At 36.6% G+C, this 26,989-nt stretch overlaps 1 protein-coding gene across 2 annotated transcripts in view; it reads left to right on the top strand.

Moving 5' to 3' along the window:
• The window catches only part of CDH13 (cadherin 13), a 496,783-nt gene that overhangs the window by 226,966 nt on the left and 242,828 nt on the right, over positions 1–26,989 (top strand). For both annotated transcript variants that reach the window (XM_075765776.1, XM_075765775.1), the window contains exon 5: positions 9,229–9,381. In XM_075765776.1, coding sequence (XP_075621891.1) covers positions 9,229–9,381 — 153 coding nt within the window. The remainder of the gene's footprint in view (positions 1–9,228; positions 9,382–26,989) is intronic.

Here is a 26,989-nt window from a genome sequence, read left to right as displayed (position 1 = left end):
TTTTTCCCTAAGGCTCTTGCAGGCACATGTATGTAGGTAAAATTGTTGATCTGTTTTGTGATGAAATTGTTAAGTTAAAGGGCCAATATCAGAAAACACAAATTATATTCATTATTCATGACTTTAAGCTAAATGTCTGCCTATCATTTCTAATAAGTTGTAGCTTACTTACAGCTGTTTTGAATTGACCTGTGATGGCTGATCTTTTAAGATGAAAAGGGAGGCGGACCCATTGTTAAAAACTGAAATGAATTTAGAGAACGAAAATTAAATTCCTTTGTTTGCAGCCTAAAACACCATAGAGCACTGATACTAGTAGAAATATTAAGTGCTTCATTAGATTAAAATGTTTAAAGTTTTAAATATCCGAGATACCTGTCAACTATAGCTGCCATCTGTCCTTGACGGAAGTGCCAACATCTGCTGAGATGCAGACCTGTGACCTCTAGATAAGTTTCTATACACACAAAAATATTTATCTTCCTACTATGACCTTCCACGCACAAGACATGAGCCATGGATTTGTTTCCTAGGGAACTAGTGACTGAGGAAAATCTATAATTAGATCTGTGGGTTGTTTGCTACAAATTGGAATGGGGTGCCAAGCAGGTTCTTACCGTATCCAGAAGTATTACACTGACTTCATGTAATGGACCCAAATTTTAAAAAAGTGCCCTTCATCATGATATTTCTTTTTTAATATCTTCAATTACAAATTTTAAATACTTTTGATAGAGTACTTATTCCTCTAGGTTCATTTTAACTGCAAAATATTTTCCTAAGCCAAGACTTGTCAGGTTGCTAGTTAAAGCAAAAATAAAATTAGACACAATCTTCCAATAAATTTCTTCAAATTAAACTGAATTTTAATTTTCAAGAGTGGTTTTAGGTGAATCATTCTCACCAGCTCCATTTTTCTCACTTTACACTCCTGTTCAGTTCCTCAGGTTGGCTCTGCAACTTCAGTGTCTTATTCTGCAATTCCAATTACTCTACCTGGCTGGAAGCTCCCATTTAATCCAGATCTTGATTTCTTTCTTTGCTGCATGCATGGATCTAAAGATAACATTTGTAGCTAAGTCCCGTGGGCAGTAATTGTAGCTGCAGGGAAGGGAGGCAACTAGGGTTTTTATATTTCCCAGGCAACCCAGGGCAGACTTCTCTAGACCTTATCCACAGAGTATTTTAGCCTGAGCACAGTGCAGCTGAGATGCTGCTGTGTTGATTCCAGTCTGGTGTTAGAAGAGAGCGCCTTGTGTTTTCTTGGATGCTGCAAAAGTGGCCTTGAGTAATAAATTAAGACTTTGATCTTATTTGGAATAGATAGTACTGTGAAATACCTGGAAAAAGGTACCGTAAATTGGCTCGGTTCTCCTCTTTTCCTCCACTTCTTGTAGACTTAGCTATGTATCTGGTGATTACACATTATTTATTCTCTTCTATGTCCTGAATTTCTGCAGTTAGAAATCATTAAATGTTGTCTCCATTTCTGCCTTTTTAGGTTGGTGATAAGTTTGCAATAGAGCATGTTTATAAATCCAAATAAGCTCCTTTTTTTTTTTTTTTTTTTTTTTTTTTTTTTTTTTGGGATGGGGGGCATCTTTTCAGGAGTTCTTCATTTAATATTGTCAATCACAGTTAGATTTTTTTCTAACAACTAACCATAGCTTTTGCGCTACTCCATCTGTCTGTCACCCAAAAGACAGTGGTCCTCAAATTTCTCCAACTAACAGGGTTTGTTGCAAGTTAGTAACTTAAATGGCAATTAATATATGGTGATTAAATGGCTACTGAAAGGCCAAATCAGCCAGTGAAATATCCAGGCCTTCTGTGAAAGTACTTCCAGGTCATATTCCTTTGAGATTACGAAAAACTGCGTTTATAAATTCTGTGCTGTCAGTAGGAGGAAATTGTTGTGTACTGAATCCAGAGTTGGCAGGGATATATGTGAAATCGACTATTACTTAGGAAAAGGGGAAGTGAAAATTATTTTTAATAAATCTTCTTGCTCTTTATTAATTAAGAGTAAAAGGAAACTGAAAGATTACCTGCTACAAAAGAGAATGCATATCTTGGTGTGTTCATTGAATTGCTTTACTTTGCCCTATGAACAAATGCTCGCTGTTAGCTATTTATATCGGTTAAATCCTCAAATTTGGTGCAATTGTAGGTGAAGCCTGCAGGCTTCAGTGCTGCAACTGATTCTTCCAGGGGAATTGTTGCATCGGTGTACAACTAGAATAATGAACATCAAGCTGAAGGGAGCCACTGGTGCACAGGGCTTCCACATGCATACATTCATTTTGTTTAATTTGGACACTTGTGCATGCTGCTACAAAATTGATCTGAATTTTGTAAAAGTTAATGCATAATTATGATAAAAAGCCATTATGTTGACAAGATTTTTTTGGGTGAATATCAAATATCCTATTTGTGTTGATTATTCTGAAGACCTCAAAAAATGAGCACTGGTGGTGAAACAACTTCACTGTTTTTTAATATATTGTGTCATTTTCATACATTAGGGTATTTTGTTGAAATATTTATCTATGGAATTTATTAACCTTGGCCAATTTCAGATTTAGAATTGGTTTTTATTATAGCTACTAAAACATTGTATTTGCACTGATGTAACGAAATAATAGTTGGTATAGTAACTTCTATAGGAAGCAGAGCCCCAGTCCAACAAAATACTTAAACAGAACATCTACATTTCAAGCAATACAAATTCTATTTCCTTCATGTACATAAAGTTCTGCATATGATACCTGACAAGAGTATTCATGTAGTTTTGTTTGTGTTGCTTCAGGCAAGGAACATTTGTACTATTTGCAGCACCCAATCAGCCTTGCAAACTAATGAAAAATATGCTAAAACTATGTGCTTTAATTCTCACCATGTTGTTCCTAAATTTGACACTTCCTGAAATGTTTTCCATGACAAAGCTCATAGTTAAGATGGTAGAAACCCCTCTTGAGAATATTGGTGTATGATTTTCATTTTCATAATTCATTTAATTTCAACTCCTGATTATTTTTTTTTATTCCCGTGTTAAATCTCTGACAGTTGGTATAAAAGTTTCCACATTCAAGGTATTAGTACACCCAGTAGTCAATACTTCAAAGTTTTTTTACAGCTATTAAAAAGGCTTCAGTTTACAGATGCACTATTTTAATAATACATGTTTTTCTGTTTGAGGAACTTTTTTCTGTAATTCATAAGTCTTAAGAGAACCGATGCAAAAGAATGCAAATAAGAATCACAGAATGGTTCGGGTTGGAAGGGACCTCAAAGCCCATCTAGTTCCAACCCCCCTGCCATGGGCAGGGACACCCTCCACCAGACCAGGCTGCCCAAAGCCCCATCCAACCTGGCCTTGAACACTGCCAGGGATGGGGCAGCCACAGCTTCTCTGGGCAACCTGTGCCAGTGCCTCACCACCCTCACAGGGAAAAATTTCTTCCTAATATCTAACCTAAATCTACTCTCAGTTTAAAGCCATCATCCCTTGTCCTATCACTAGATGCCCTTGTAAAAAGGAGTAATGGCTAAACTTGTAATAACAGGTTTGCCCAGTGGCTACTGAGTTTTTAATGTTTTAATGTTAAAGCGCAAAATTCAGACACTTTTCAGTCATGTGTTTCACCCAGTTAAAACTGAATCTTGGGGATCTGACATAGAAAATAGATTTTAAAGTTTAAAATTACCAAATTATGGCTTTCTTTGAGTTAAGTCTGTTGTCTACATACGTTTTTCTTTCTCTGGGAAATATATCTATGTATTCTTATTAGAACTGTCAACAGCATCAAGCAAAATATTTGTAATTGATGTCACAGAAGCAATGCCTGCTCTACTAAATGTAGTTTTCCCCAGCTTTGGCTCCCCGAGAAACCAAACACTTCATCTTGACTTTGGCTGCTTTCCTTTACCTCGGCTGTCATAGGAGGTTGGGTCAGCGTTGTGTATTCCTATTGCTGGTCTCATTTCCCTTTTCGTTCTGTGCTTCTGGTTTCTGGTGTACTGTTCCAGTGCAAGCACAAATATTAGAATTTGAGTGATTGACTGACTGGCTGGTTTAAGCTTTGCAGTGAAAACCCATGGTCTAGGAGATTTATATAGCTTTGAAAATCTTGCCTCATACATAGATTAGAGATTGAAAACTGCTCTGGAAATGTTTTGAAATTTAGGACTGTGATATTGCCTGCATTATTGTATTGCATAAGCATCTTTAATTGCTGAAGTTTTGTTGTGTTGTTTACTTGAACTTTGCAAATATTGTTCATATGTGTCTCTATTAACTTAGCTTGTGTTTTGGATAACATACTGAATGGGCATTTGTCCAGATGTGTTTTGGTTAATAATTATTTTTTAAGTTTGGTGATCATGAAAGGAAGCTATAAGGCTAACAGCCACGCTTATGTTTATGAACAAGAAAAAAAGCGTTACCTAAAATATATGCTGTCATATATAGTGTGTTGGTTTTATTCCTAACTATCACGAACATAGTTACAGAGAAGCTTTATAATTTCTGTTACTGTTACTTATGTGAATAAATCACCCGGATGTTCTTGGCTATGGCCTGTATATTGAATGAATTCTGCAGAAAGTCCTAGTCAGAGAGAAAGCAAAGGTCAGATTGGACCAATATGTCTCCCTTTGTCAAAGAGCAGAATTTAATTCCCATGCTTAACTAAACTTAGTATATCTAGTATTTAATTAATGAAGATAGAGGTATTGAAAACCAATAGATTTAATGAATTATTAAACTCAGCAAATTATATAAAGTGCTTTCTAACCACAGGATTTGTATGTTTAGGTTATAGTAATGAAGCAGTTTCTGTTAGTGCTTTTGAATAATGATGGGAATATTTTGCATTTGTTTTGGTTGAAAGATTATTTAAGTCAATACAGAGCAGATGGAGCCTCTGCCTGTAAAGAGTGATTTTCATTGTGACAGGTCAGGAAGTGTCTGTTTACATATATATCTAAACAATGGGCCTGAACCATTGTTTTCCTTTTGTAGAGTATAGTAATTAAAGGCAAAAATAATTTACCTCTTAATATTCCATGGATAAATTTGCTTCCAGGGAGGCTAGGGGAGGAGGGGAACACCAAAACCAAACAACCCCCCCAAAATAAAAAATGCACGAGAGATAGTGTAACACTCTGAAATGAAAAATACTGGGATTTGAACAAAATATTCCTGTCTGAGGGTAGGATTTGTTTTTTAATTAAAAAGTGAAACTAATATGATGGATCTCTAGTACAGGTGGTGTCAAGAACTAACAAATTATGGAAGTGGTTGAGGCAAACACTTCTTAAAGAATGAACCTGGTAAACAGGGATGGTGCTGTTAAGGACAGATTTGCTGGGGTTGCAGAACTGTGAAGTCTCTCTCTGGGGGTAGTGTGGGTTTTTGTACTTCTATTTCTCTTCTTCTCTTGAGAACAGTCTGATTTACTTTTGCGATAAACCCGTAGCAACAGGGGGATCGCATTGCTGAAATGAGTTTAGCTGGAAGGGATACATAATGTCAGCTGAAAAATAGCACTTGGTAAATACGTTTTGGCCATGGTTCAGCAAAAAGCAGATCCTGTCAGCTAAGTAACATTCTGTTTTCTTGAAAGTGTCTTTTAGTTGCGCAGAATAATACAATCTCTGCCTTTTTGAAAAATAAAAAAGAAAAAAAAATACTGGTTTGTCTTAGGTGCTATATATGTGGTCCTGACAAGGCTAGCATGGATCACTTCAGTTTTCAATACATTTATTCTCCAGTGTACCCTTGACATGGGAAAGTGTTATCAGGTGTGGGGAAGTGAGTACTGTCTAAGTCTACATCTAATACTGTCGTTTGGGTGCTGGGTGGGGAAATGGCCTTTAACAGTCCATATTATTGTGGGATGCTCAGCTGGCATCTGTTCTGTTTATGCCATCTGCCCACGCAATGTCAAGGCCCTTCTGAATTGTGAGATCAGAACAAGGGAAAATGAAATAGGTAGAAATTGCGAGGGCAGATAAAGTATGCCTGCCTTATCCAGATTCTCAGTAGGTGGGTGCTTGGGTCTGTGCTACCTTAACTGGACCATTTCCTAAGAATGAAGGGTCTTTATATGCAACACGTAGCCACTGTCATATGGTGCAGACATTTTTCAATATTAGAACCTGCACTGAAGTTCCTAAAGCCGTGAACAAATTACAGAAATAAGTGTTTCTGTCTGGGCTTCAGGTAGTAGTAACTGTGGGAAAGTCATTTATGTATTTTAGAAATGTAAAAATGACATCCCAAAGTAAACATTCCGGCAGAAAAAAATCTGGCCTTATTTTTTCTCAAGCAGTAAATTGGGAAAGCATCGTTGTGTAAATACATTGTAAGCTAGGAAATTTTCATATGAACAGTGCTGTGTTTATGACAGCATTCAGAATAGCAGTCTTGCCAGAGGAGATGTCAGACAATCCTCCTGTTCTTTCTTCCTTGCTCTTGTTGAAGCACCAAACCATATGGCAAATTAAGTCTGATTTTTATTAAACTTTTCATTGTACTGAGCTTAGTGTGAACTGGGAAATGCACTTTCTTTGAACTATGCAGCCATTATATAAGCATCTTAATTAGGAGATGTTAATGTTCTTTCTTACGTTCCCGGGAGTATGTAGCTCCCTCTTGTGGCTAATTGAACATTTTAAAGAATCATACTTCTGCAAATTACTTTTTGTGCAACAACCATTGCTCTTGAACAAACAATGCAGTGATAGCCCAGCACGTCCAGCCTGGGCTTCTTGTTACTATATCAAGCATAAGTTGCTGTATCATAAGTTGCATCATAACTAGATGCGTAGATGAGTGAATAGATAGGAGAGAAGGGTCTGCACGTACGTGCACTGTGAATGTAACTGCTTCCTGAAGCTTTAAAAAAGCTGAATGGGCACATCCAGTCATTTAGAAAAAACTCTGCTGTCCGGTAACTCTGTTGGTCCTATACATTATGTGCTGAAGAATGGTTTACAGCTCAAGTGGGGATGAGATATGGGATGTGTCGTAGCTTCAAGGTGTACAGATCTTTCAGATACCACATTGGGATGTCTTGCCATCAAACTCAAGGTTAAGATCTTTGCTAGATTTGGAATTGAGAGGAAATTTTCCCTCCAGTCAGATTTGCAGGGACCCTTATTACTATTATTATTATTACACTCCTGTCTTTCTATCTAGTGTGGAGAAATATCTGCATATGATTATCTGGATTTTTTTCTGATAAATTCCTTTGCACAGCCCATGATTTGTTTTGTTTTCTGTGACTTGTAACAACTGGGGCATTGTGCCTATACGACATCTTAAATTTGTCATAAACAGTGAGGTAATGTTTGATGGCTATGGTGGAAATGGCTGTTGTATAGACACTTCTGAATTAGATTTTTGTGCTGACCTGTGGCTGACTTCAGGCGTTTAAAACCACTGCTCTTATATTGGATGGGAAGGTGTATCTGTCTTGTAATAAGATCTCAGAAATCAGGGCAAAAGATGATCAATTCATCTTTTCCCTACAAAAGTGAGCAATGGTCATGACATTGTAAAATCGTAAGCATAACTTTACATTAAGAAAATAACTTTTTTTTTAGGCTTAGTGTAAAAAATACCAGGGATTGGGCAAAAATTGAATTGAACAGCAGGAACCTTTTCAGTAGGAACCATTAAGTTTCAGTGTCATGACAAAAACCCTGAAGTCACAAAGTTACTTTTTGCCCTTTTGTCACCTGCAGTGTTGTCTGCCTCTGTGTTTTTGTATGACATACTCAAAAATACACGAGAAGAAAATTTCACCCATTAGTGTTTCTGACTTGGACGAAGGAAGAAAAAAAGAAAGTGAATCAGGTTTTTACTTTGAAATTTCTCCCTTCCCCAAAGGGCTTGAGAATTGAAACTTTATCTCTGAAAATGCCGATTTCCTATTTCATAACTTGTGGCAATTTTTTCTCAATTAAAATAAAGGAATAATGATTATGGAGTTTCGTCAAAGTCTCACTGCCCAGTAATCTGCAAACCAGCGCTGCTGAACCCACAGCAATAGGGCAACAAACATGTATTTCCTCAGGGACATTATTAAACACTCTGCATATTTATTATCTCAAAATGGGAGCAGGTCCAGATTTCGAAGGCCACTTTTTCCCTTCCTCGTCATGAGCTGTGATTCAGACCAGCATATAAATATTTGACTTAATGTTTCTGTGGAAATATTAATGATATAAAATTGCTAGAAACAAAAGAACATGAAACAGCAGAGGGAAGGAATGGCTTGGCAAGATTGTCAGCCTTAAAGGGCAAGATTAATTTATAATCCTCCTAGATTCTGATGTGCAAATACAAATTTGCAAAGCATGTAGCTTATAACAGACATTGTGTAGCTCTGCAAGTTTACATATGCTACTGTCACTAATGTGAGACAACCTTGAAATTGGATTTTTAGGGATTTTTTTTTTTGTTGGGGAAATAAGGTAGTGATAGTAACAAGGAGTTTCTGTACACACGTGTGTATACATATAAATATACATGTAAATTTGGAAAGTGGAGGAATTCCAACTGTGTGACTAAGCAGAGTTCTGGGCAGGAAACCCAGATATTTTCATGAGGAGTTTTTTCCCTTGGTTTAAAATCCTGGGAAAAGAGGAGTGAAGAAGGGAGTGGGGGGGAAAAAAAAAACCCTTGGAAGTAATCTGTTTTGTAATGACTTTATGATGGCTAATAAAAAGAACTGACTAATTGGAAAATAATGTGTGATGGTTCTCTGGTTTTGTAAGGGTTGTTGTGAAATAAGCATGCTTTATGCCACTCAATGGAATTTGTCTTTTTTTGTAAGTTTGTAGCTGTTTTATCAATTTAACTGAAAAAAATGAAATAGAATTAAATAAAATGTGAAATTCTAGACATAGATTGAATACAATAGCAATGGAATGATAGAAACTTTAAGTAGTGAACTAGAAGACAGTAAAGATAAGACAGGAACTGACTAAGGACTTGGCTGGCTTTTCCGGGCGTTTAACACAAGAATTACATAGTGTTTTCTGAATGATTGAAACTGTATTTTATAGTTACATAGTATATATTACCATGAACTCTATTTTATAGTTATATATTATTGGCAGGAAACATACCTCAACATTAGGTAAAAGATGTGGGTTTAGAATTACTTTAAAAGTTTTTATAAAATGATGTGTAACTTCTTGTTTTCCACCATGCAGGTCATCAGCAGTGAAGGGACAGAGGGAGCAAAGTTTCGACTCTCTGGTAAGGGAGTAGATCAAGACCCAAAAGGAATTTTTAGAATCAATGAAATCAGTGGGGATGTCTCCGTGACCCGAAGCCTTGATAGAGAAGCAATTGCCAATTATGAGGTGAGTACTTACAGCAATAGGATCTCTGCCTCTATGTTGATAATACTTTTTTTGAATACATATTTGCTTTTGAAAAGGCTGCAGTCATTGAAGGCTAAATTGCGACTACTGTCCTATAAAATTTCCGGAAGAACTGTTTGTCCTTAGGAGATGGTAAATGTGTTTATTTTTACATGCAATCAAAATTCTACTCTGCTTTCTGCATGTAATCTGTGTCATTTATCTTTAGTCGAAATACTGACTGAACATTGTGTCTGCATTTGATTTGTGAATACAAAATTGTGTTTGGACAACAGGAGATCTTTTCAGAAAGTTGCCACTAAGGTGCTGCATGGTTATACTTTTTCTTTTTAATTGTCAAGTTATCAATGGAATATAATGGATATCTTTTAATAGGGATAAAGAAGATTTTCTTAATATGAAAATGATAGCAGACACATCGCTGTCAGATGTATGTCTCCTACAAAGATTTTACTAAGGATTCCATTCCTTGTCAATAAATGCTATGTTTCTCTCCATTGAAATTCCATCTCTCAAATCTGTAAAAAACTGCACCACAATGTCCTGAAATGCATAGTATAAATAGAGGATCTGTCAATTCATGTTTTCTATCTAGCTCTTGAAATATGCAGTCAGAGAAATTGGCTGTTTTGATACAGCGAGCAGCAGAATTCAAAATGCTAAATGGCTAGTACGTTTGCACGTTGCCACTTCTGCCACACTGTGAGGGGCTGAGCTCCATATCCTCGTGCAGCAGGGAGCAGGCGGTACATCTGCCCACATGGGGCACAGGTTCTGGCGACAGTCCTACTGCCATCCCTGACCTCTCTGTTTTGTCTTCTGCTGTGTAGTAATCAATACCTGTACTCTCAGTGCTGCTTTTCTCCTCCTCTGGAAGAGTTTGCCAGTTAGATGACTAGTCATACTTGCTCAAACAGCACTGCTAAAATTTGCCATATGTTGGTTTTCAACACTGAAACATCTATTTCTCATCCAGGTCTACAGTGAAATGTATGTTAACCACTCACATGGGATTTATGGTAGTTACTGATGTCCTTCTTAAAAGAAAAACATTGCAGTTTCTCTTTTTAACACTGTTCCTTGTCTTCATTTACCAGCTGTTTCTTATTTTGTCAGTGGCTTTCCACCTTAATGTGTGCGCTATAAACCTTGAATTTTTTTTTACTGGGAAATCATAGACGTCTTTTCAACCTAATGCATCAAACCACAAATGATCCTCCTATCTGATCTGGCAAAGTATACACTTAAATTAAGACAAAAACATTTCCCTAGAGGAGCCTTTTTGAAGCAATGCAAATTATATACAAATAGTGCAGTGTAATAGATTATGCAGAGCAATGTTGAATGTATATCCTAATAGGCTGTAGTGCTTTCTAACCTGTTATATAGCATTCTGCTCAGCGTGCTCACTGGCATCCTGTTGTGCAAAATGTAGTTGACAAGTTCTGTAGGAGAACCCTCAACTTGATTAGTCTGTCTTTTGAATCCAGCCCATTGTTTTCCAATAAAGATGTTTCATGGTGTCAGGAAGGCAGCAGGATTTTCTCCCTGATTTCCTTGGTACATCAAAAGATGAATTACCTGAAAGACCCTTAAATTTCTCTCAAAAGTGTTTTTGTTTTCTGGTTTTGTTTGAGCTCCCCCCTGACTAGTATTGATGTCCTGAAAGAAAAAGTTCAAAGCAAAGGGCAAACAAGGAAAGAATAGATCTCAAAGAAGTTCTTTGCAAGCCATCATACCATCAAGTATATAATCAGTGGTGGAGCAAGGATAAAAAGATGAAATCTGTTTGAATCCTTCCAGCTGCACAGAGGGCAGCTGTACATGAGCACTGATTCATTTCCTCTGCTTAGTGCATATATACGCAAGGGATGAGAATTAAAAAAAAAATGTTAATAGGGCATACAATAGAGCTTTGGTGATCATAGTATTTCATAGAACTCTGCAGATTTTACCATCCATGTACCTCAAAATGTAATCTATTATAAAAATTTGTTATTATTTCCTTCATTGAATGTTTGAAATTCTGCTTTTTGCTGCCCTTTTTCTCCTGGAGGAATATTGAAAAACCTGTGGGAGTTTTTCTCTATATTCATTAGAAGAGAAACATGATTAAATTAGGACTACTCAATTCTAGTCAGACAATTGTTGATTGTCTGAGTTAATCCCCTCTAATGCCTTTTTTTTTAAAAAAAATAAAAATTAATAAAAGAGAGAAAATATTTTAAAATACAGTTTAAAAAATCTGTATGAGGGTCAGGGCCTGGCAGTCTATTTTGTGTAGCCCATTTGCATGGCAGTTGTGTTTTCCGATGACTTTAGATTTTTGTCTGTTAGCAAAAGAAACTCAAGCTGGCAAGAGGAATACAAGGCGTCTACGTTAATGACACCCCACCCCCTGAAACAGATTTATTTATTCAATTGATTTATGAGTTTATTTTTTATTAAATCAGTTAAATAGTTCAAAAAACAGACAAGTATGTGAAATTCCATCAAAATATTAATGTCGGGGTGATTAAGTGCCATAGTAATTCTGACCTAATCATGTGCCCATTTGAAAATATGATGGCTTCTATTGAGAAAATGAAACTGGGCCAGAGCTGGGTGAGACAGTGAAAGTCCGAAAGCCACTACATTGAAATTACCCATTGGTAATTGTTTTTTTTCTCATGTGCATGGAACGGTGCTGATGAAATTGTCTTTGCCAATGGAAAAAGGTAGATGCTTCTGGTATGTTTGTTCCTGTAATTTCGTGGGGTGCCTCCTTAAAGGTCAGAGAATATCAGTCAAGTTCAGTTTTAAGTGAAAGCTGTTTATGAAGACCACCAAGAGGATGTAAGGACATGTTATTCCCGGCAAAGACAGACTGTTTTAGAAAAGTGTGTAGTAATTCCTTTTTTTCTTTTAAAGAGATTTGATAAAGAGTACCCTGATAGGAATTCTTCAGGTCAGAGTAAACCAGTGGGATTTACAATGAATAGTTTTATTCTGAGGCTTGCTACAGCCTGTTGATGAAACTACTAAATGATGCTCTGAAGAAGGGGCTTAAGCAGAATACAGACATATCATTGAATTGTTTCTGGGTTGGTGAGATAAGCAGGTAGCCTAGAGCCCCTATTTAGTGGGAGCAAATGGTGTTCAGTTCTACAAATATGCTCTCAAAAATAATGTCTTTGGTTTTCTCTCAAGATGTGAATAAATAAGACTAGTTGGAAATTTCAGACAGTGGCAAATAATTTATTTAGTATTGAAAAATTCAAATGAGTAAAAAAAGATGAAGGAACTTGGTGGGGAGTTTTAAGATGGATTTTCTAGTCCAAAACAGTGAGGTACACACCGTGCAAAAATTACTGATAATCTGTGTAATTCTGAGTTCACTTCAGATCCCTAGTCTTTTCTGATTCCAGCAGAGCAGAAATATTAGTGACTTTTCAGTTGTATCTTTTAGTAAAAAAAAAAAAAAATCAAGACAATCAAGTGTTTCTAGAAAGAGCTGCAATAACAACTAAAGGATTCCAATGAAGTTGAAAGCCTGATTGTGCTAAGTGTTGACAAAAGACTAGTGAATTAGGAAACAGGTTCAACTAGAGGGCCAGTGAAGACTGGCTGGAAAAGCAGTGGTTATGGGGTAATCTGTTAAAAACACTGAGCTCATTTTCAAAACCTCAAATTTACATAGATAATGTATTCGTAGGCAGAATGCTTTCATGCAGCCATGAACTATGTTTTGTTCCTTACTCAAAGTTAGGTAGGCTCAGAAGAAATGGGAACAATATTTCATTAACTTTTCACAGTTAATGCATGAGATTTTGGTTAGGCATTCCTTGGGTACAGGAGAAAGCCTGAAGTTGTATAAACTTGTTTCCCATCACTTATCACTGAATATAATGCCTACAGCAGTAAAGTCCAGTTCTGTAACCTCTTAAGCATTGGTGGCAAATTGCCAATTGGTCAACAAGGGAGGGGGCTTTCAGTTGGGTCTCAAGATTTTAAAGGGTGTTGCCATTGTTGATGGGCTTTTTCATAACTGCTTGCCACGTATAAATACGTGTGGGAGAAAAATAATCAGAAAGTGATCCTTTGCAAGCATGAAATGAAGAAGCTTGATAAAACTATTCAGTGACAGTGTGCAAATTAGAGCTGTGACCAAATTTACCTAGGCGATTTGAACTGTTAATGAAGAGTTAGTTTTAATTATTTTTTAAGTAAAGAGCTTTATTTGCTTTAGAATATACTTAACAAGCAGAGGTGTGAAATCAGCTTTCAGCTTTTTTTTTATGACAGATCACACTTCTGTGAAAGGATGCCTTGCAACGGGTAGTGACAGACTGCGATATTTAGAAAACTTATGTTACAGGACTGAAAAGCAGATTAGGACTATTTGCTCTATGCAGTATTGTTTCTGTACGTTGGATAACAAACAGACTGAGAACAGGCTAAAGAATTCAGGCCAATAAACAGCAACCAAATCTCTGGTGTGAACTGCTTCAGTTTAGGTTATGTGAGACTGTTTATGTGACTGAGCCAAATATTTAGGGTAATACTGTAGTCTTAATGGACTTCTGTGGTTAATATGGAGCAAATAGTGGAAATGCTTCACAATCATGAAGAAAACTAGCTTGGTCGGGTGCCAAGGAGTATTTTGAGAGAAGGATTTTTAAGTACTTGAATGCTTTTTTGCAGATACTGAAAGTATTGTAGCAAAAAACTAGAAATGAACAGCTGTAATTTATCCTGTACAGAAGTATGAATTTGTTTTCTGTGTAAGTCCATTTTACAGCAGCCACATCCTTTTCAGAATGATTTATCATACCCCGATACTGCATCTCTGCAATATGCAGTATGGAGATATATAGTCAGCACACAGAACCATGCTTTTCTTTGAGAAGGAAAACCACAAACTTGCTTCTAACTCCAAGACTGGTCTAAACTGTATTTTAATCTTCATTGCCTGCACTGGCAGAATTATCTGAAGCTAAAGTGATCTGCTCTGCCTTGAGCTGAAACCAGTTGATGGGGAATGTCAGACCTCAGTCAACTACCACTAATATCCTGAAAAAAAGAAGGCACTCAGTCTTCCATGGGAGGAGGGGCTTGGTCTTGTGCAGATGTAAATTTCAGCAAAATTAAAACATCAGTGATACACAGAGAAAACCTCTTAAAATACTGATGCTCCCAATCTGCGTCTGTGTTGTGGTTTAACCCCAGGTGGTAACTAAGTACCAGGCAGCTGCTCACTCACCCCTGCCTGCCCAGTGGGATGGGGAGGAGAATGGAAGGAAATAGAGCTATCCCTACACAGACTTTTAAGTAAGCAAGCTGATGATAATGCTTATGCAAAAGAGGAAAATTCGTCACTGTGAATGCTAAAAATAATGAATTGGTACAGGTAGGATCTCAAAAAAAATGCCATGGGCAGCCACTTGAAAAACATTGAGTTCCCTCTGTCACGGCTGACGTGAAGGAACTGCAGGCTACTCCGTATCCTGAGGTAGGCATAATAATGTTAACGTAGCACAGAGATTTATGTTTCAGCAGTTGCACTCCTGTTCGTATAATAGTTACAGACTATAATTTCTATAAACCTATGCTAGCACAGCATCGGGCTTAGCATCAGAAATTGGTCAATTCACAGTTGAAACTCAGTTAGACTGGTGTTATTCCAATATAGGCATTTTCATATAGGAAGAAGAAATCAACTCTACTTTTATATCAGGACCCCTTCTACTTCAACAAATCTTGAAGATGCAAAATGCAAGAAGCTCACATAGTCTGCTCTGAGGTTAACGTTACTCTGTCATTAACACTCCTTTCTGAAACTTTCACTGCGGCCAAAAGTTTCAGAGCAGCAAAGTGCCACTACTGTTGATGGTGCGTTGGATACAGTGTGCATGTGACCACGCGAGTTCTATTACTGACGGAGAGCTCCATTGGTTATACAAACCTCATCCCTCAGCAACACCTTTATTCCAGTGCAACCTTTCAGCGTAGCCTGGCTGAGATGCCTTGAATGGATTTAAGGTGCTTGATACGAAGTTCTGTCTGTCTCTCGTTAACAAGTGACTGTTGGTCTCTGTAATCTCCAATAAAGCATTCTGTCTGTAAAATGACATTATGCTACAGAGAGCTCTATGAATCTTATGGAAACTTGTTCTTTGTTCTGACAGTACCGGCACGGTACTGAACTTTGTTTCTGACATGATTGTTCATGACTTAGCACTGCTTTTGCTCGTATGGGGAAAGGGTGAAGTAAATGAATCTGTCAAACTAAAAAAACCCACTTTTTATCTAAAAACTGAGAGTGATGGATTACTCAAAGTTGTTGCTTCCCATTCTTCTGTAACAAATGGATTTAGACATTATTTTAGAATGCCATAAATTGGAGAAAACTAGGTATTATTTGTTAAAAGATAATTAGTATTTCTTGAATATTTTTTTTTCCATTGAGATTAGGAAATGGCAAGAGTACATATTAACAGATATTTCGTCAAACCTAGAAGAAGAAATGCAACAACAGGAACGAACCCAGCAGAAGCAAAGGTCTAGATCCTTCAACGAGATCTGCATGGGCAGACTCCTGAATTCACAGGGAACTTTTTGGCATTGATTGTTTACTAATGTCAAAAACAAGGTGGTCACCATAACTGCGTGCATAAATCAAATATTTTAGCATATAAATTTTACAGAGTTACATTTCTGAAAAGTAAGATTTAAATAATTGCTTGCACAGCTAGGATATAAATGGAATTTCCGGCTACTGGAAATATCTCTCTTTCTCCCAAGGTTGGTTTATGGGATGAAAAGAAAACTTGACAGGAAATGAAGTTAAAATTCATGTTATTTTAATGTATATTCTTCTGTCTTCTCTTGGGGGAACAAGATATCTTTTTTTTTATATAAACTCTCTAATTTACCATATCTTGTTCATTTTTACTGTAAATAGTCTATTCAATACATACTGTATATCTTAATGTTATGAGATATCAGCAGGGTACTGTGGTTCATTTCAGAAGCCACTAGCATCTGCATATCATTTATGTGGAAAGCATACAGAAATCAACAGTTAGTTTTGTTGGAGGGCATATGCTTTATTCTTAGACCTAACTGCTTGCATGGCTTTGACATTCTTGCTGTTCAACAGCACTGTCCTGTCATTTGTAGGAGGAACAGTGAAGTTTCATTAAAGGGGAAAATCAGCAAAGGTTTGTTTATAACCTATAACTGTCAAGACAAGGTAGTGTGCTTGGATTTCCATGCTAAAAATGACCCAAACTCCAAACACCAGGCAAAATTAGTATTTTCTCATTGAAGAGTGGGAGGTGGAAATGCACAGCAGTAAGAAATAAAGAAAAAAATGGAGTTTACTGAGACAGTAACAAATGACACAAAATTTGGTTTCATGGGTTTTTGTTTGGCTTTTTATTATTATTTTCTAATAGAACACCATTCCTGGAAAGAGTAATGATGTGTTCAGTAAAACAAGAGGAGACTAATAACATTTTTGTCATACTATGTTAATAATCTGTGAAACTACTTTTGCTATTACATATTAATTGCATTTTAAGGCATTTAAATGTAATCATAGAATCATAGAATGGTTTGGGTTGGAAGGCACCTTAAAGCCTATCTAGTTCCAACCCCCCTGCCATGGGCAGGGACACCTTCCACTAGACCAGGTTGCCCAAAGCCCCATCCAACCTGACCTTGAACACTGCCAGGGATGGGGCCTCCACAACCTCTCTGGGCAACCTGTTCCAGTCCCTCACGACTCTAACAGTGAAGAATTTCTTTCTAACATCTAATCTAAATCGACCCTCCTTCAGCTTAAACCCCTTACCCCTTGTCCTCTCACTACACTCCCTCACAAACAGTCCCTCACCATGTTTCCTGTAGGGCCCTTCAGGTACTGGTAAGCCACAGTTAGATCTCCCCAGAGCTGCCTTTTCTCCAGGCTGAACAATCCCAGCTCTCTCAGCCTGTCCTCACAGGAGAGGTGCTCCAGCCCTCTGATCAGCTTCGTGGCCTCCTCTGGACTTGCTCCAACAGCTCCATGTCTCTCCTGTACTGGGGCCCCCAGAGCTGGATAATCATGATACTTCTTCACTCTTTAGCATGATCGGTTTGGTTTTATTCTTTTCCTTGTCTATTTTTTATTACAGCAACCCTCAAAATAGCTTGCTGAAGGCTCACTGTTCTAGGTGCAGCATAAATACCCAGGAAGACACTTTGCCCTTTCCCCAGACCTTATGTTTTCCTACAGTGAAAGGAAGGAGTCATGCCTTGCAAACATTCATAAATGTTCCCAGTCTTCTGCAATGATGGATATGACAGCAATTTCATGGAGACTGCTGATGTGTTGTGCCTCTCTAGCAAGGGCATGTCAGGTCTGAATGGAGGGGAGGGAAAGACTAGGTGAGCTCCTGCAGCCTAGATCTGTACTACCTGTTACCCTGTATATCCCAGTTCTGTACAATTTCTCACATTTTTTGTCTGCTGTGTACTCAGAAGTGCCTCATGACATTCATGTATGCAAAGGCACACCTTAGAAGTTTAGAGGAAAGATGGGAACATCAGGTTATTTTAGTTTGTGTGAGTCAACCCATTTTGATACATTGGCATTCTACCAACTAACCATAGATTAAGTAGAAACTGTTAATCTTGTCTTTATGAATGCCAAAGAGGGTCCTATTTCATCTCTTATTAGGTATATATTTTTTGTTTGGTTTGTTGGTTTGTTGGTTTGTTTTTTTTTTTCCTCTGGAAGAATTGCACAAGTTCTGAGCTGCTCGATCCTTTGCTAAGCATTCAAAAATGTTGCAAGTGTATTTTGAAATACAGTACCTTTCCTGTGGCTCAAGTTAAACTCCTGAAGGTCTGGCCTTGTTATTTTGCAACACTACTTTAAGCTTTTCTGAGTCCATTAGTAACATTCAGAATATAATACAGAATTTTTTGAGGTTTGGTTGCTCAAATCTCCATATCTGTTTTTTCTCCCAATAAAGAAAGAAGCCTGTCTTATCTAGATATTTGGTCAAAATTCAGAATCTTAATGTTCTAATTGCTGGAAAGACCTTGATTTCTATGGGTATTTCCTTATCTTGGAAGTGTGGGTCCATAACAATCTATAGATTCTTTTTTTAATGAAAACTAAAATATGGTCTGTAATAACTATTTTTTTTTTTGTTGGTGGTGGTTTTTTTTTGAGAACTAAGGCAATGAATTCATTATGCTTTTTTGTTAATAATTTCCTATCTGCAGCTAGAGGACCTGCTGTCTCCTTTCTGACTTCTTGTTCTTTATGTACCTGAAGAAAATCATATTACCTATCTTATCCTCTCCTGCAATCTTCTTTCATTTTCCATTTTCTTGCGTATTTTTTCCCCTTGCACTTTTAACTTCATTCCTTAACCTTTCTACTCCCTCTGGCTTTCTTGATGTTTTATGTCATTCACTTACACTTTCCGCATTTCCTTATTCAGATATACTGACCTGTTTTATGCTCTTTATAAATAACCATCATCTAAGCATAAATTTGTTTTGCTATTGTATAGAACCTTTCCACTGTCTTCACAAAAGCTGTACTGCTTTATCCATTCTAATCTGCTGTGTCTTCTGGAAACCCTTGACTTTGGATTACTTACTACACGAGCCTACCTTTTCTTCAATTTTTGTGAAACAGCCCAGGTAGTTAATAAGCGATGCTAAGAAATTTTGGTGGAAAATTGAGTTTTGTTTCCATTTTAATGCTTTTTAGACTGTATTTCTCTTCCATCAAATTATGGATATTAATTTAAGTAGTATATGGTTGGCTGGAATTTCCTAGCATTTAGTTCATTAAAAATAGTTCTAATACTTAATTCTGTCAACAATGCAATTGCAGTCCGCTCAAAAATGATCAGCCTCAAAAAAGAAGCTGTATAATAGAACATCTCATATAATAACTAGTTCTGTGACTTCAGAACTGTGGTTTTAATCCTTGATATCTGCAAAATCATTGTAGGATAATGGGCCACAATTTTAAAGCTGTATATGCCTGTGTTTGTGTAAACACTAAACAGGTTTGTAATTTTTATGCAGAGGTAAGTTTTAATTAATGTGGAGTGGCATGATATGTTTGCTATATGTGTGAAAAGAATTTGTATAAAATTAAGAAATAAGCATGCTTCAATGATTCAGTTTGTGGATTCTGTGTTCCATTGTGCATGTTTCTTTAACATCATTAGAGGGAATTAGGCTACAACAAATCTCATCATTTAAATATCATGGTCCGGTTGAATGTGCAGTTAAGTTATCTTCAAATCCAATCCTTTTTCATCTGCTTTTTCTTGCATCAAGGTTTAGGGGTCCTAATATGATGCAAGAGTTTCATAGGGCCCTTACTATGGCATGTTTATTGTTATGTACTTTTTCTGTGTCTGTAAGAGACTTTGAGGGAAAAATGGCAGTATGGACCATGAAGTCTTCTCTATTGAAATGATACAAAAATTACTATGTGCTGTAAAGAGAGAAAAAAATAATTAAATATTATTGGTGTCCAGGATCCACTTGCCCATGTCATCTTCAAAGCTTTCTGACTGCTATATTTTAAGTCCACTGCAGGATTCATCTGTTTCTCAGGCCCACAGATGAGGCAGATGACCAGCTGTGGGTGGGTGATACTAAAATTTTATATTTTGATCTGTGGAAATGAAATTAGAACCCTTTGTGAGTCATCTTGGCCCCCACCCCCCAATATATCAGCTGTCTCTGTTAGCACATTGATGGCAATTATTCTTGAGTAGTGTGCCATGGCTGTAGCTAGCAGCATCCTTTGGCCCTTCAGCTGGACCTAAGTTAATAAATTGACTGATGTTGCATGAGCGTAAATAGAATCTATTTTTCTCTTGCATCACAGGTGAACTTTAGTGTTTGCAAGAAATAAAATGTACAAAAATGTATGTTTTGTGAATATAGTTCTGACTGATAACATTTACCAAGAAATGTAACATTAAGAGACTAATTCATATACCAATCCACTTAAAAAAAAAAAAATACAGCTGCATTTCAGTCCATTGCATAGATGTGTGCATGCAGGTTGCTTTTCTGCTATACTTTGATTAAATACCTACACATATGCCCAAAGGTATGTGTCAGTGCATAAACACAAATGTATGATATCATAAACCTTAGCATATCCTAACAGATTTATATGCAACTACTTTGTCTGTTCCACTCAAATCTCGCTTCTATTGCAGTCAAATGGAAATCATGTTTCCATGCTTGACAGCATGAAATCGCTAGTGCACTATCATTATTTCTTAATTACAGTGTTTCTAAGTTATTTGTGGAGACTTCAGTCACGCTGAACCTTAGGCATCCTACTCTCACCATCTGAAATGTTAGCTGTCCCAAGAATTTCGCATATGTCAGAGCCCCAAAACTTGCATAAGAGTTTGAGTGATGCATTGAGTTCCTTTTAATCTGGCTTCTGGGCTTTTTTTGATCCACATCCTCTGAACTCTTGAGTTCTTTTTGGCAGTTACATATTTATCTCTTTAAAATGAAAATATGACAGGACTCAATAGGTGGAACTTCAAGAAAACCACTAACAGTAATGAAACCCATAAAAATGTTGGCAACGCTACACATTGCCAGCAGAGCTGTGAGAATCTCCTTTTTTCCCTTTATTAGTCTTTTGTGGTGAAGACATTAATGAAAACAGGTGATTCTTCTGTGTTCTTGTTTTTCCTCCTTTAGATCTTTTTCAATGTATAATAGCAAATTAGTGAGAGGTGTGGGGGACTACAGTTACAAATACTTAGAAAGCATTGTGTGAAGAGACTTTTAATATTATGGAAATTTTACTTGGCATCATTTTGTTAACATGTAAATGATAAAAGTCTTGCTGTGTTTGTCCTGGTTTACTCAGGTCAATACTAATTATTTCTTAATTAGATATATTCCTTAAAAATTAAGCTATATTTATGTGAATGTCTTGATTTATTTTTTATTTTCTAATTGCTTATTAACAAGAGATGTGACTTTAGTTTAAGATTTTTCAACAGATAATTTGTTTATATCAGTTCATGTAAAACACCATATGTTTAGACATTTCCTTTTTTTTTTTTTTTTTTTTTTTTGTGGGCTTTGCCTGTAGTTTTTCTTTAGAGGATAGAACGTCTGGTCTGACCTTTCTTGGAAAAAGCACTGTCTAGACAAGAAGGCAAAGCAACCTGTCCAGCTGAATCCTAAAAGTTTCCAGTGTTGGGGAATCCACCGCTTCCCTAGGGAGATTATTCCTATTGCTGATTGTTCTCATTGTGAAAAAATTTCCTCTTGTGTCCAGCTGGAATCTCCACAGGAGTAACTTGTACCCATTACCCCCCATCTTTTCCACATGACTCTGTGTAAAAGGGGGTCTCCATCATCTTTGTAGCCACCCTTTAAATACTGGAACATGGTGATAAGGTCTCCCCTAAGCTTTCTTTTCTCAAGGCTGAACAAACCCAGTTCTCTCAGCCTTTCCTCACGTGGCAGGTTTCCCAGTCCTTTGCTCATCTTTGTGGCCCTTCTGTGGACCCTCTCCAGCCTGTCTGCATCTTTTTTTGTATAGCGGGGACTAAAACTGAACGCAATATTCCAGGTGTGGCCTGACAAGTGCTGACTAGAGTGGGATGATGACTTCCTGATTTCTGCTGGTGATGCCCTTGTTGTTGCAGCTCAGCATCCTGTTGGCTTCCTTTGCCACCGCAGCACACTCTTCACTCATATTGAACTACTTGTCCACCAGAACCCCCAGGTCCCTTTCCACAGAGCTGCTCCCCAGCTGGGTAGATCCCAGCCAAACAGTCACAAACATGAACAGTGAATTCATAAAACAGTCCAGTTGGGACTGAAGGCTTCTGAGTGGGAAAGCACACGGGAAAATATTGCATAAGGTCGTATGAAGCCAGAAAACCTCTATATGAAATGGTTATATTAATGAGAGGCTTGCAGAAATATTAATTACAATTTCTTCTAGTTTTTGTCATTAGCACGTGTGTGTTATAGTGCACCCTGCTATGCAGTTGTACTTGCAGTTTAAATTTGCAAATAGAGATAGTTCATCTTTGCAGAATTCTTCCCAACCTCTGCTCTGACGCTATTCTTGGTATTTATTTTACATAATGGTAATTCACATATCTGAATGTAATGCGTTGAAAATATCTATTATCTATTTAAGGCTCTGTTATTATATATATTTCTTAAATGTATTGTGTATACATAATACACAGGTGATATGAATACAGATTACAGATTTTATTTGTGGATGGGAACAAATAAAGCTATGTGCTGCTGTTACACTTCTGTTAGTTTTAGAAGGTTTAATAGAGTTAAATAACAGGATTATGATTTACTACTTAGAAATAACTAAGAGGGAGGAAAATCATGACAGTTTTAAACTACCAATTTTTGTTGTTATCTAAAACAATTTGTAAAAAACTTTCATTTTTTCCTTGCTACTAGGGAAACCTAGTGGAGAAGACAAAAAAGGAGTAAAGAAATTGTTCTAAAAATAACATATATTCCCTAAATACTGTGCGACTTTGCTGTATTTTACATTTTCCCCTCTAAAGAGGGGAAGAATATGGAAGAATACCCTACTGGCTAGCCATTTTATATGAGTTTCTAGTTTCCTCATGACTGATCAGTGCGACAACTATCTCTGTATACAGAGAGACTGAGTTTCATTCAACAGTCTTGAGAATCACAGGTCTGAAGGCCTTATTCCCAGCAACTGGAATTTTTCCTCAGAGAAGGCTGCAATCATTGTTTCGGTCAGAAATTTAGAGCATCCAATAGAGACTTGGAGAAAAAACAGCAATTTTGGTACTTGTCAGGCCTGAAGTGTTTCTAAGTTCAAATCTTGGGATATGAAAATTTGTTCTGTATATTTGCTGTGCTCTGCAGGGTATATCTAATGACACTGACCTTATTGAATCATGGATCTGCTGTACGTGAAACCAGTAAATTACAGCGCAATCTGCTATGTTTATGGGCTTTAAGAGCCAGCAAACTGATTCTCCAAACATGTAATTTGCTTGTCATTCAGCTTTGCAGAACACAGATGTGGCAGTGAAGAGGCAGGAGACCGTAACTGCATTTGTAACCTTTAATATATTAACAATGCATCGATTTGAAAAACACACTGCATCTTGTCAGGTTTTAAATTGCAAAATTAACATCCACAATTAATTTTAAGGTACAAAGTCATCTAATGATACCGATATTCAGTTCCTGTTAAACCTATTTGCAATTGATATTTGCAATGTATTTATTAAAGAAAATGCTTTAAAGGAATTGAGGTTTTTGAGGATATGCATTTAATTTCACTCCATTTCTTTATTGGTAGCTTTGATCAATGCTGTGCTTACTACCTCTACCACATGCTTTGAACTTGTAGAGGCAAGCATATAAATAATTTCCCATGTCAATTCTTGGCTGATCTACCCAGGCTGAAATATAAAAAGCAAGTTGCCTCCTAAATTCTAGTGAGTGGGATTAGTGAATTGATTAGTTGAGTTCTGAATTAAAATTGCAATTAAAGGCAAAATTGTATCTCTTTGAAAGGCTTCAGGTCATTTCCCCAAAGTATAGCATTCATATTACAGGCTTTTGACAAAGGTTTGTATTGTGGATAAAACCTGTTTTTGATAACCTTTTTTTTCTATTTGTAAATCAAACTCTTGGAATAGTAGCAATTAGTAAGCAAAAAAGATGTGATTTTTTTTTACAGTTTTTCAGCTTACAGAGGAAATTCCATTGATTTTTCAAAATACTAAACATGTGATTCAGTGAAAACAATTACAAATAAATGCCGTCAGTTGCATATAATGATTTTTTTCCAATTCTGCTCAAAGTATTTTAAAATGACAGTGTAGGCATTGTATATTCAATTGCAATTAGTATTTACAGTGTATTGATATATGCTTTGCTGTAGCAGTCTCAGGGCATACTTCTGGCACACACATTCGCATATGAGACTTAACCAGAACCTGCCCCAATGACAGATAAAATGACAAGAATTTTCTGAGCATGTTTATTCCTAATACTGGCAGCTTTTGGTACCCTGTTATGAAGTTCCCTTCCTCCCTCCCTGTTTTGTCCTGGGCTTTGTTAGAATATTCATTATTGTCTTTCTGAACGCATTTCCATCACTTATTCTATCTCCATCGTTCATCCTTTTCAGTCTGTATATGTGATTGTCCAATGTTATTGGAAATGATCACTGAACCTGACTTTTGATCTCAGCAGTTCTTGCAAAATATGCACATTTTAATCACCTTACTCTGCAGACATCAAGAGCACATTCTAATCCCCAGAGAAGTACTTTTAGTCATTCAGTAGATGCTACTCCTCATATAGCATCAGTAGTGACTCAAAGCTGCACCTATGTTGAAGGATCCTTTGCTCCTGCTGATATTGTCATTTGGATTATGTGAGAAGCTAATGTGTTCATAGTAGCTACTCAATTTTAATTTTTGCTATTCAGCACCATAAATTATGGTATTTTATGACAAATGTAAAAGGTATGATTTGAACCAATTATGCATTCTGCTCTGAATCTCAAACTTTTGAGAAGCATATAATTATGGCAAGTCATCTCCACCAGGTCAATTTTCTTTTATCGTTTCACAAAAAGTACTAGAACATATGTATGACACTTATAAGCATCATTTTAAGCTAGACTTATTAAAGCTGCTTATTAATGAGAATGTTTTCCTTTTCATAACACAAAACTTGTCCTATGTGAGTAGTGTGGAGAATTTACCAGCTTCTCTACAGGCTATTTGTTTTATCCTAAACAGGAATGAAATGGAGAAATTAGGATGGTAGGAAAGGAAACCACAGGTTCTTTACAAATTGGAGCTGAAATGTATAATTTTCAAAATACAAAAACCACCAAGCACTTAATATTTAAGTAACTCTATTGGCCATTGATTTTACTTAGTGTTAGATTTTTAGATATGAAGAATCTCTTAAAATAAGATTTTGTTTTTTAAAAGATGTGGTATTTTATTTTTTATGTATTTTATATGACTTGGTGTAAATTTTTTTTAGGGTTAAATATGCAGGGGAAGGAAATGCTCCTTTTTCCCTTGTGAAGCCAGCGTTTCAGTTTCGCTTGTCTGTTGTGTTAGATTCGGTTGTAACTTTTTTCTAGCAGTTGTTAGGAAATTCAGAGGATTTAAATAACCATTTTCTTAAGGTGTTAGGATCAGTTTTCTTTCTTTACTTATGCTAGCTGTCACCTTAATCTCACAGATTTGCTGCTTAAAGTCAGATACTAGTGCACTTACTAGTAGTAAATGCTGACATTCTACAACTAATGCCAAGTAGTTTGTCATGCACGCATTGCTCAACAGTGGTGAGGTTGGCAATGTCAACCAGGTGTTGTCATCTTAATATCTATCCTTGGGGTAGCATAATTACATCAACAGCCTGATACAGAACTAAGACTAATTGTTGTCTAACTGCTTCCCATTGAGATTGTAATATATTAAGTCAAAACCTGATAATTTCAGTTCATGAGATAGGATTGAACTTCTACTATGAAAAAGGACACAAGAAATAGATCATTCAAAATAAACTCTGCTGACCAGCAACGGTTTATTGTGTTAAATAGGGTGCTTACTAATAGACATTATTTCTTTTTCTACATATGGTATTTTTAACTGTACAATAATTTTCATTGTTGATGAGCAAGTGAGTAGAAAAGTGGATGTAAAAAATGGGTTGTTGAAATTTATAAGAGCTTTTCTATATGGGAATGTTTACAGAATGTACAGTGCAATAAATAATTTGGCTAGTTGCATCTGAAATCTGTATAGCTCTGACAAGCACAATTGTTCAGGAAACTAAGTTCTGGTGTTATGTCTCAGATACACACAACACATGAGGTGCCAGGTCCAATTAACAGTCTAATGGTGGTAAATCCATTATCCTTGGAAGGAGAGGCCACCATCAGGAGACATTAATTCAATGTGACACCAAGTGGGGTGTTTATATACAGCTAATTGCAATGTCAGACATTCTGTTCTAATTGAGTTTAATTGTGGCAAAATTGGAGTTAATTAAAAGTTAATGGTATAGAGCACATCATGTTGTTATAAACTATGGGTACATGTTTCATATCCATATTATTGTTATTTAAATGGTACTTTCAATTACTGTGCCTCATATTGGCACTTTGGAAATGCACTGTAATTGTTTTCATATCACTGAAAGTTTTTGTTTTGAATAGGCATGTAGAAATGTCCTTATTTTTAAAAAGCTTGACAAAGGTTAGGTTGGTTCATTATATCACAGTGGAAATGTGACATGTGATGTTTCCAAGTACCTTGCTAAGGAAAGGGTTGACTTTACAAGAGTGCTAGTAAAATAGAAGAAAATTCAAGTTTACCTTAAGAGAAGGATACCATTTTTGACATTGTCCATCATACTTTGATAAGGAAATCTCAGTTTCCTCATCTTTCTTGAATCCATCTTTTTCTAATTGTGTCTTATCTCTGGGTGTTCTGTCAGCATCTCTTCTGATGAATCTTTCTGTGGGATTTTCCCTAGGCTG

This window comes from Balearica regulorum, chromosome 13 (genome assembly GCF_011004875.1).
Source record: "Balearica regulorum gibbericeps isolate bBalReg1 chromosome 13, bBalReg1.pri, whole genome shotgun sequence".
Classification (NCBI taxonomy): domain Eukaryota; kingdom Metazoa; phylum Chordata; class Aves; order Gruiformes; family Gruidae; genus Balearica; species Balearica regulorum.
Note: the sequence above shows the minus strand (reverse complement) of the source record. Positions and strands in the feature narration are given on the sequence as shown.